The following is a 12,388-nucleotide window of genomic DNA, read 5'->3' on the forward strand; positions in this document are numbered from 1 at the left end:
TTATTCGGTTTCCGGTTATTTTCGGTTTCGGTTATTTTTGGTTTTTTATTGCATGTAGACATTGCAAAAAAAAAAATTATCAAATAGAGTACCACATATATATTGAATTCAAAATACAAAAAAAGGCACGTGTTGCGTGGAACCAAACAAATGCAAAGTTTCTTGAGTAGTAGAATTTAAAAGTAAACAAAATAAACAACGTTCTTAATAAAAAAACCCACTAAAAGTTTGGTCCGAATCTTTATTCATTATCTTAGTCATCTTCAAAGTGTTTAGACCTAATCGTCATCATCTTCATAATCTTCATCACCATCAATGATAGACTTTTTTGGTGTTTTATTTCCGGTCATAACATCTACAAAAAAACGCGTACAATTGTATTAATATTTAAGTAAAAATTAAAATGTCAAAACACGTCATAAATAAACATTATTACCAATTTCTATGTTCTCCAACTTTTCAATCAAAGTCTCTAATTGTTGACCATACACATTAGAATCTTGCAAATCCGTTGGTTCATTCCGTAACCAATCTTGGGCACAAATCAATGCCTCGGCGGTCTTGAGGGTAAGAGAGCTCCTATACTTATCAATGACCCTACCACCGGTACTGAAAGCCGATTCAGATGCAACACTTGACGTTGGAATTCCCAAAATATGCTTAGCAATTTGAGAGAGAATAGGGAATTTAACCGAATTTATCTTCCACCAACCTAAAACATCAAATTCTTCTTCTCTTTTTTTTGTCCCATCACGCAAATATATTTCTACCTCATTATCATCAACCACATCTTGTTCACCTTCTTCATTTAAATACTTTTTATAAGCCCTTTCTAAATCTTCATCATCCTCATCATCATCAACCAAACTAGGTGTAGAAGACGATGTATTCTTTCGCTCTTTTGCTTTCTCAATTTTTGACTTATAATGACGATACAACTCCATTAATGTTTCCTTCACTCTATCTTTGACTTCGTCGATTTTTGAAGAGCCTTTGCCATACATCATACATAAAGAAAAACCAAGATGTTTCATCTTACTTCGAGGATCTAAAACTGGTGCCACATATAACAACAAATTCATTGTCAGAATTATCCCAATACTTGTCAAATTTTGTTTTCATAGACAAACCTATATCTCTCTCTTTCTTTTCGGTATGTAAAGACATTTTTGTTATACTTGAATGCATTTTGCAAAGCTCAACAAATAACAAATTTTCGGTCACATATTTAGACCCCGAAATCTTCTTTGTCACATTAAAAAAAACCTTCAAAAACTCCATAAATAACCTATTAAAACAAATCACATTCAAACTCAAAATATATAATAACATAACAAAAATAAAGCAAATTAAAAACAAAATTTACCTCGCATTCTCCCAATCTTTTTCATCAGGTGCTCCCGTAACTTTATCACTTTTTTTTCTCTTTTTTGTAGTGGTCTCTCCAACAACAACTTCATTATCAAAATATGATCTATAATTGAAATCCACCTCATCAAGTCTAATAATAAAATAACACATAACATATTAGTATTAAACAAACAATAAAATAATATAATATAAATACAATTATGAAAAATAATCAGAAATACCTATCAAACGCCTTTGAAAATTTGAGTGCCGTTTCCAACATTAAGATTGTTGAATTCCATGGAGTCTCTACATCAAGGCAGGGTTTCCTTTTGCAATCAATCTTTTCTTTTTCAACACAATCTTTGAAGGCTTGAAGCCTAGACGGAGATGATCTTACAAATCTCACCGCATTTCAAATCCGAGCTATGGATTCAACATGTTCTTCTAAACCATCCTTTACAACAAGATTTATAATATGCAAATACTTGCAATTTAGTACTGAATGGGGACCCTTAAGCATTTTTTCAAATACTTAATTGCTCCATCATTTGATGAAGCATTATCGACGGTCACCGTAAATATTCTATCAATCCCCCAATCTTGTAAACAATGATAAACCAACTTTCCAATGGTCACACCCTTGTGATTTGATATTTGGCAAAAGTTGAGAATTCTTTTCCTCAAAACCCAATTTTCGTCTATCCAATGTGCGGTAAGAGACATGTAATTAAAGTTTTGAACGGATGTCCACGTATCGGTGGTAAGAGATACGGTTTGATTTTTTAAAAGATTTTTTAGCTTCTTTTTCTCTTCTTCGAATATTGTCAAACAATCCCTAGCAACCGTCCATCTAGAAGGAAACTTAAACATTGGATTCAACTCCCACACAAATTCTCTAAGCCCTTGATCATCAACGACACTAAATGGAAGATTATCTATTATGCTCATCCGAACAAAAAACTTTCTAGATCTTTCTTGATTAAAAGTGTGAGTAGCCAAACTACCATTACCCCCCCCCCCCCCCCCGAACTAGCAGGCTTAAAACTTATGTCGATTGTTTCTTATTATCTACCTTTTTATAAAGCGGTGACGTCAGACATGAGAGCTTCAAATGATTCCCCATAGCACTCAAACTTGATTTTGAACACTTGATAAACTTCTTACAATAATGGCATCGGGAAAAACCGGTTTCCTTATTTTTTGTGAAGTGTTTCACACAAACGACCGTCCACTTTTACTACCACCCTCATCCTCTTGCTCCACGGTTTTCTCATCAACATTGTCAACCGGTTCCTTCACATTTTCTTCGTCAAGATCAATAACAGGTGCATCCTTCTTATTTGTATTCGGAGTTGCACTACTCGAAGTTTGCATCTATTTACACAAAATAAATATAAGCAATAAGTTAATAAATTAGTTATTCATAATCTCATATATAGAAATCTTATATTACACAGTAGGCTTTTAGTATATAATTTTTCAAAAAAAAAAACTAACATATTCAATCATTCATCACTAGACAACATATTCAAAGTTTCAAAGTTAACCATGAAAGTTGACCAAAATATATACAGAGTGACGGCTCGAGTGTTCGACTAAATATTTAGAGTTGATTGAAATTTTGTTAATATTGTTACCTTTTATCCGCTATTAATACTTAAAAAAATAGAATAAGAACATAAAAGTTAGCCAAAAAATATAAAAACCCTAACCTGGAGAGATGGAAAACTTGAGTCTAGAGAGGGAGATACAATAGTTACAGCTGAAAGGTTAAAAAATTTCACAAGTCAAATACTTAAATATGCTAATGGGCCACACTTAGGGTAATAAAACAAAGACTTGTGGACCATAATGTTGGGCTGAACTATTAAAATATTCTAGTGGGCCACCATGATGCTATACGATTCGGTTCGATTATACACCGGGTCGGTTAATCGGTGCGGTTCGGTTCTGTTTTATTCATCGGTTCGGTTTGGTTTTTTTCGGTTTTTAAAAAATGGATAACCGAACCTAAACCGAAAAATCGGTTTTCCAAAAAACTAAAAAATTAACCTTCGGTTAATGCTTCGGTTCGGGTTTTTTCAGTTCGGTCTTTTCGGTTTTTTCGGTTTCGATTCGATTAATTCAGTTTTCTGCTCACCCCTACCAATAATTGTCCGTGATATTCTTTACCATGATACAAGGTATAAATACAATAATTGCCTAACAAACATTGAGACTACAAAGGAAGGAGAATAATCACAAATTAAATACATTGAATACAATTATATGTTTCTAAAGATATCGTTTGACTAAGAGTGATGACTTCGGTTGCTACATGTGTTTCACTACGTCGACGTACAAAAGAACTTTCTAGGTGCTTTTTGTTCCAACAGTTAAATAAATGCATGTTGTGGATTTAGAAATTTAATTAAATAGAGTCGTGGCTTTTAAATGTTCGCCATAAAATTTTTTGGATAGGTTTGATGGTTTATATCGGGTTTCTAGTGACGGTTCGGGACAGGTAAGGTTGAAGAAATCGTCTAAAACTAGTTATCTATAAAATTTGCAATCAAACAAGCAACAATGAACAACACGTACACAACTAATAATCCTAGTTCATAGTCTAGTAAGCCTTAATTAAATGAATCACGAATAAAGTAATAAAAAAATCGAACCATGCTACCATAAAATCAATGTTTCAATAAACAATCAAATGTATCCGCCACTTACTTTGAAGAAATCGGCTTGATAATCTGATTATAATTTTCTGATTTTGTCATGTTTGATCGGATCACTCGTGTAGTCTTTGTTCTTGGTTGCATTTTTACCATTTTAGTGGCTTTACTTATGTGTTATGCGTGTGGTCATGTTAGAAGAATTTGGCATTTCACATTACATGGAATTTGGTGCAATAACTTGAAAGAATTCTCCTATTTCAAAGTGTTGAAAAAGAAAGTCCTAAGCTTAGCATTTTCGGAATCATTTTTGTGTACTTGATTTTTGTATTTGCACTACTCATGGTACTTGTACTTTATTAGATCAAAAGTTGAGAGTGAAAATATATACGCAGCCATTAAAATCATCTCTCTGCTATTTTCATAACATGGTTCTCACACTATTATGATTCACTCTGCATTAAATATCTATGTGAGACATCTTGTCTTTTTTTTTTCTTTTCTTTTTTATGGGAAAATGAATTTATGTTTAAAAAATGTAATAATTTTTGTAAGAATACATAGGAAATTAAATAGAAATGACCAGTCTTTTAAATTCAAAGTGTATGGTTTGATGTAATAAATAAATCAGTAAATAAGATTTTGATAAACAAAGTTAATAAATTCAAACTCTCGTCTAGCCACTATTCAGTTTGCCAATTCAACCATCTGTTGAAAGAAGACGGTTTAATAATACTCAACCCGACTAGTTAGATAGATGGTTCATAGTCTGGTTGGTCGGTCCAATTCTAAAAACTATTAATATTTTATTATGTATTTATTACTTAAAAATCACATTCTTGAAAACACGAAAACGACCAAAACCATACACACCCATAATGAAACCATATTCGGATAGTTTTGAGTAAATGACCAAATTAGACATAAACATTAGGATTTGCCAAGAGAAATGCTTCAATGGCTTTAAATACACCAAAAGCTTTCTCTTTCCCCTCCTTGATATCCTCTTCTTTGATCTCAAAACCTTCTTTGATATGATACTTGCTTGTGTTTTTGCCAATGCACCCTCCATTCGGGCTCGACTCAAACGTCATGTTATATGAAATCGACTCAATCTTCTCTGCAGTCAGCTCGCCACCTTCGATCAATGTATATGCATATACCAGCTTCTCCTCGTCCAATGCATCAACTTTGTGCTTCACGTATATTACTTGACCGTCTGCATTTCAAATAAAAGATCTTAAAACAAGAATACATAGTCATCACAATTCCGTTGATAAGTGTCACGTCTCTAGCTAGTGGTTGTGCAAAAGGCCATTTAATTTGCGACCAATATTTTATACTAGTGATTTGCTGGAACTTGTTCAAGATGTCACCAAAATCTCATTAGTTTTCTCGGTTGTGATTTAGTAAGTGTTAAAGAAACTAATGTAGATGTATGAATGCATTTATATATGGATGAATGAAAACTTAACCTAGAATGAAGTTGATCTGCTTGATGCTTCCGGGACCTCCGTCACCTTCAACGGTGTCGATACTTTTGATCCCAAGGGGCGCGATCTTGGGATAGAGGTTATGGGCATCAAGGATCAAGGCTTTAAACAGTCTCGCTGCAGGAACGGTGCTCGTGAACTCATCGGTGAAGGTGATCACATTCACACCCATGGCTAGCTAGCTACTTTGTTTTGTATTGTTTTAGAGGATGGGGAGGAGAATGAGAAGAGAATGAATGAAGTACTTGAAGAGTTAATGTATATTATATAGAGGAAGTTGTAACCAAGGTTTTTATTTTTTTTAGTTGGTTTTAGAAAAACAAACTTATGAAATAATACGACTTGTGATAAATAGCTGAAAAAATGGTTGAAAGTTAGCAATGGAAATAAATAGAAAAACAGGAACATGTGGTTGCATAGGGTTCTCTATTTATTTCTCAACAACTATGACAACTTCCCACATCCATATCTATTTCAACATTTTTGGAAATAGTTTTTTTATATGAACAAAAGAAATAAAAAATATTTTATAAAGGTTTGATGTCTCTATTTGTTATATTAAAAAGAAAAGAAAATTAAATTATCATAGTGTTAGGTCATCCGGTATACTAGTCGGGAAGGCCCCAGAGGGTGCTAGGTAGGGTGCTGCCAGTGTAATCGATGTTGACGTAGAGGAGCTTGCAACAGTGTGTGTGGGGTGCAGAAGTCACCATGCAACTTAAGAAGAAATTAGAAGCGGGCGGGGATGCAACAAAGAAGGAAGCTGACATAGTGAAGCAAGGAAGCGTGCATATAACACCATGTCAGTGGAGTGGAGGTAACACGGAGGTATAGTGCATAGCCTTATTTATTGCGATTGTGAGAAGTATTTGCACTTTCAAGTTAATAATTACCTTCACATATTGTTGACAATGTTACCAGGTGATACAAATGTTGATTGTCCGTTTAGCAATCACAAGAATTTGCTTTTAAAACACAAGTAAACGCAAATGTTAACGGGTTGAAACATAGTAATTTAAAATTAAGCGGGTCGAAATTTCCATCTATTGTAAGTTCATGTTAAAATGTGTTGAGCTCACGCTATTTATTCAGTCTTTTGTATTTGCTAGTTTATTTCATGATTGTATTTTGATAGCTTTCGTTTTATCTCTTTGTATGTTTGAAACCGATGCCTTATAAACAAAAGCCCATTAGACCGAAATAATAGAAAGATGCATGTCATGCTCTCACCTATAAAAGGTAGAGCATCCACATGCATAAACAACCTTTTGAAATATAACTTTCTCTCTCTCCACCTTATCCTCTCAACCATTTCTAACTTATCTAAAATAGCAAATAATCAAGCACCATAAAAGATCCGAGATCTTGGTTAGTTATTGGTGATTTCCACTAGCCAACAACCGAGATTGATTCAAGAACAAGTTGTGAGATCCGGTTTAGAGACCTACAATTGGTAGCAGAGTTTTCGGCTCTACTAGTTAAGGTTTTTGGGTCATAACCTTGGATTTTGGTCTTGCTTTCTTGTTTGACAAGTGTGTACAAGTGTACTACGGGTTATTTGAGCTATTTTAAGCTTAAGATTTGGCAAAAGGAATGCTTGTATAAAGATTCGTACTCAACAGCGTATTTTGCGAATATGTACTATCAAATAGACGACCAATCGCATCTGATATCTGAATCACACTCGCGTTGTATACTAGATCGCATTCGCATTTGGAGATAGAATCACAATCGCATTTGTGACTCAAATCGCAATCGCATTGTCTTCCAAATCTCATTCGCATCTAGTGTTTCAATCGCATTCGCATCAGCGGTTTGTATTACGGTTTGAATTTCTTTAACACCATAATCAAGTGTGATAATGATGTAGTGGTTTGTATTGTTAAAAACCCGGTACAACACTCAAAGGCAAAACATATTGACATCCGAATGCATTTCATTCATGACTGTTATGATCGTAAGCTTGTCAATAATGAACAGGTGTCCTCAGATTACAACTTCGCAAACCGTTTCACCAAAGATTTTATCTTTAAAATTAGAAAATGTTTTAAAAAGAAAGTTCTCCTGTTTAGAGGGATCTCCCGTTAAGAGAGAGGTAGATAATTAAAATTTTGAGAAATCGATCCGACCTTTTGAAAATGATAAGAAATTGTCCCTTATGTTCTTAGCACATAAAAATAGTAGATAAAAAGCCAATAAGATCATTATTTGATGTGTAAATAGTCTTGGCAAATGAGTTAGTGTTAGTATGAATATAACAAATTAACCAAAACCTAAACCTATTTTATTTTGACGACAAAACCAAAGAGAAAATAATGAAGGCTAAAGTGGTTTGGCAAATGGGTGAGCTAATAATATTTTTAAGTCCACATTATTGTGTATGCAAGTTTTGAAGAAAATATGTGAAGAGTGCAAAATATATCTTGACTTTAGAATTTAAAATTAGAATTTCAAAAATAGTTGAATTAGATTAATTCATGAACCTTTTTGCATATGGGTGTGAATTAGCAGGTTGGCATTCTCTGTATATGCATATCCTTATTTACTACTACATATTTTTTGGGGTGTATAGCTCAGTTGGTAGAGCATTGGGCTTTTAACCTAATGGTCGCAGGTTCAAGTCCTGCTATACCCAAACCTAACTTGCACTATACTATGAGTAAGGATGCGTAGTAGCGCAAAGAGCACTCTTTGGCCTTTAGATTAGAGGCGCTTCGCCGTCTTTGATTGGAAGGAAACAGATATCTAAAGTGTGCAGTGAGGGATCTTTATATTCTAGGTAGCCAGTCTTTACTTCACTCGACCCAAGCAATGCCCAAAGAGTCCCCTGTCTTTCTTGGTCGGACCAAGCTAACTATTTCCGACAAGCCTTTCCTCATTTTTAGAGCAAGAAGCGGAACTACAAGAAATTTATCTTTACTATGAAAGAATTTATTCAGCGTTTTAAAGAGGATCCTAGGAATGCGGATATGTTTTTTGCGGAGGTACCGACTCAACCTGGATTGTCTGTTGACGAGATAGCAGAGCGTAGCTTCAACGAGTCGACGCTTTACCTTCCGGATCATCTTTATAGCCCCGCAAATGCCGAGTCCCTGACGAAGTTAAATTAACTTTTAGTGCATATGAAACATGACTTCGGCCCCCAGCCGGCCCTTCTTCAATCATTCCAAAGGGAAGTGAACAAGACATCCCCAGAATTCGTTTATAGGAAGCTTGAATCTATACATCAAAATCAGTTAACAAGTATAGATAATTTTTTAAAACCTTTCAACCAAAATTTCTCTAGTAAAGACTATTTGAATTATTGTGATGAGTACACTCGCTCACTTACGATTACGCCCAACAGCCCACTTGAGCAATTTGACATTCTCCCATTGATTCCTATGAAGATAGGAAACTTGTATTTCTCATTCACAAATTCATCTTTGTTTATGCTGCTAACTCTCAGTTTGGTCCTACTTCTGATTCATTTTGTTACTAAAAAAGGAGGAGGAAACTTAGTACCAAATGCTTGGCAATCCTTGGTAGAGCTTATTTATGATTTCGTGCTGAACCTGGTAACGAACAAATAGGGGGTCTTTCCGGAAATGTTAAACAAAAGTTTTTCCCTTGCATCTTGGTCACTTTTACTTTTTTGTTATTTTGTAATCTTCAGGGTATGATACCTTATAGCTTCACAGTTACAAGTCATTTTCTCATTACTTTAGGTCTCTCATTTTTTATTTTTATTGGCATTACTATAGTGGGATTTCAAAGAAATGGGCTTCATTTTTTAAGCTTCTTATTACCCGCAGGAGTCCCACTGCCATTAGCACCTTTTTTAGTACTCCTTGAGCTAATTTCTTATTATTTTCGCGCATTAAGCTTAGGAATACGTTTATTTGCTAATATGATGGCCGGTCATAGTTTAGTAAAGATTTTAAGTGGGTTCGCTTGGACTATGCTATGTATGAATGATATTTTGTATTTTATAGGGGATCTTGGTCCTTTATTTATAGTTCTTGCATTAACCGGTCTGGAATTAGGTGTAGCTATATTACAAGCTTATGTTTTTACGATCTTAATCTGTATTTACTTGAATGATGCTATAAATCTCCATTAAAGTGGTTATTTATTTATAATTGAACAAAAGCGAGGAGGCGAAGCCGCTTTACCGAATTGTAGAGGTGAAGGAACGAGAACTTCCCCCCCGAATCGACAAAAAGATTCCGAGCACGTCTGGTCAAAGTATATCTTGTCTTTACTAGAGCGGCTAACAAGAATTGAAGCAAAGTTGTCACACCCCGACTTAGGGCCTAGGTGTGTGACGCATAGTTGGTACCTGTTTTGTAAATATACCAGAGTTGCAAGTTATTTAGCGAAAGACTTGGGTTATAATAAAATATTGATTTATTTTGAAACTTCTGGAAAAATAAATACCCGAGTGTTTGATTTACAAACCTTGCTTGATCTTGTTTATAATATTTTAATAACTAAAACTGAGCCATATTCATAAGCAAGCATCTAACTTCATGAGTGACTCTTATTCCTTGTTATCTGTATTAAACTTGCTTTCCTGTAATGTGTAGGGGGGGGGGGGGGGAATACGTCAGTGATATGCTAGTGAATCGTTGACTCTAAAACATTTATTAAATCTTTTTCTGGCAAGATAGTTTTCTTGAACACACTCAGCAAAAATGTCTCTTATTTCTGGGACTTGTGCCACTTGCTATACACACACAATTATGGTTCTCCAGGAACCGACGCCCATTGGAGAACTTTGGTTATGACTGCTAGCCTACGGCCACGTAGCCTTGATTGATAGGCTAAATAGATATGTTTGGATCCAGACACATGTGTACTCGGTCTGAGTTGCTTTTATTTTCTACCTTGTGACTTAGGGATCACGTAATCCCTTAATTTATAGATCACGTAATCTCATATAAGCATGACTGACTTGTTAAGATAAACAACCCGTTTATCTTAATGACTGACTGTAAAAGGTTTAACGTATTCACCTGTGATTGTCTTTTCTAAATGATGTGGTGATCTCGTTTAAAAACTTTTGTGAATGAATGATGTGTAACCTATAATAAAATATGTTTATATAAATGCCCGGATCGTCTCTTGATCCAACTACAGACATTTAGTCTGGTTTTGATAGCTTTAAACCTTACTTGATCATTTGTTTGAATACAATATTTAGACATGTAGTCTTTCCCTTTATTTACAAATCATATGTTAAGTTTCTTCTTCACGAAAAAACATGTATTGATAGGTTTCTTCTTTAAGAAGAAGCAATTAAATTACTATAATCTTTGTATGTAAATTCTTACATTTCTTAATCACAAAGAAACATAAATTTTAATTATATTTCTTAATCACAAAGAAACATAAATTTTAATTATATCTTTTGCATGTAATGTTTCTTAATTGTGAAGAAACTATTTCTGACTATATCTTCTTGTATGTAAAAGCTTATGTTTCTTAATTATAATGAAACATCATTTTAGCTATAACCTTTGTAAATATAATTATGATCAAGGTTTGGGCACGGGTATTCAGATTTATATGCTTAAGTTTACACGAGCAGCACTTCTACTCTCTATCGCATACTAAGGCTTAAACCGTCGAAACCTTGGGGCTTGGCACGTACTATGAGAACTGGCACGAAAAACAAGACTTACTATGTTTGAGTGAAGGTGTTTTGGTGTGAAACTGAATGTGCAATGCCCCTCCCCTTATTTATAGCAGATTATGTGCTCCTTCTCGTAGCGTGAAGGAACAGAAATGGAGTCGTTCGCGCAACGCGAACAGACTTAGTTTGCTGAGTCATCAGGTGGCTTTTCTACGTGGTCTGACAACCGCCACGTGTTGACACATGTCTCACATGCAATATGGTTACTTCGCGTAGCGCGAAGTGAAAATGGACGTGTCCTTCACGTAGCACGAAGTTGTTCAAATTTAAGTTAGGAATTTTGTCTTTTGCGTACACGAAGACTTTAAACCTGATCCGTTCGCGTAGCGCGATGGATCAAAACTCATATTTTCATTTTTAGTCCCTGTATGTTGATAGCTCATCACATCTTGGTCAAACTTACATTGACCAAAAATACTAAGGCGGCTCTCGGCGATGTGAGCGAAGTGCAAAGTGCGCATCAAAGCGCCACATTGCGCCCATCGCCCGTGCACGTGCGCATCGGGTGCTTCGCACCCTCCGCTAGGACTACTGAGAGTGATTAGCCACATAAGAATATTACTATAGAAATTTTCTCTCTTATAAAGAGCTTCCATTTTCTTCATTCTTTGCATGTGGGATGAAAGTTTTCTTTCATATTTATACCCATGTGGAATGCTTCAATTTTCTTCCTTCTTTACATGTGGGATAAACTTTCATCATTTCCATGTGGGATGAATCCATTTTTCTTATTTCTTCAATATGGATTCTTTCACCTCCATATTTTATATTTTCTATTTATTTTGAAGAAATTTTAAATCCTTCATCTTTCAAAGTTGTCATCTTTGGCCCAAAATTAATATGGGATTTTCCGTGAGATTACAAAAGTAAGTAATCCTAGCTAGAAAATTGACTTCTAAAGTAAAACAAAATTTCAAATTTTGGTCTAACTGCTTGCAATAAAAGATTTAACCATAATTAAATTCATAAATACTTAGAAAAATATATGTATAGTCTGCAAAATAATGAAATATTTGTTGAGTTTCAAACTAAAGCCTCAAATGATTAACCAAATAAAACTTCATTCGTCAACAAATCAAGCACCAAATCGGTGGTAGTTTAAAGCTTGAAACATAAGCAACTCAGTTTATCAAACAAAAGACCAAAATACAAATTCTAAATGCCAACAAAAAACCAATTTTGGTTTCATTCTTGATCCGATTTTGAAA

At 34.6% G+C, this 12,388-nt stretch overlaps 1 protein-coding gene and 1 non-coding gene across 2 annotated transcripts; one reads left to right on the forward strand and one right to left on the reverse strand.

Moving 5' to 3' along the window:
* Positions 1–4,912: 4,912 nt before the first annotated feature.
* On the reverse strand, positions 4,913–5,885 carry LOC143541515 (major allergen Pru ar 1-like). The gene is made up of 2 exons (XM_077034330.1): positions 5,486–5,885; positions 4,913–5,229 (listed from the first exon to the last, which is right to left on the reverse strand). The coding sequence occupies exons 1-2, from the start codon at positions 5,673–5,675 to the stop codon at positions 4,928–4,930; spliced, it is 492 nt and encodes a 163-aa protein (XP_076890445.1). The 5' UTR covers positions 5,676–5,885; the 3' UTR covers positions 4,913–4,927.
* A 2,180-nt stretch (positions 5,886–8,065) lies between these two features.
* Positions 8,066–8,138, forward strand: TRNAK-UUU (transfer RNA lysine (anticodon UUU)). Its single transcript has one exon. It is a non-coding gene; the product is annotated as a tRNA-Lys (tRNA).
* Positions 8,139–12,388: the final 4,250 nt, after the last annotated feature.

Source organism: Bidens hawaiensis, unplaced genomic scaffold, assembly GCF_021521415.1.
Source record: "Bidens hawaiensis isolate Kalapana, Puna unplaced genomic scaffold, B.hawaiensis_p1.1 tig00012610_1, whole genome shotgun sequence".
NCBI classification, from domain to species: Eukaryota; Viridiplantae; Streptophyta; class Magnoliopsida; order Asterales; family Asteraceae; genus Bidens; species Bidens hawaiensis.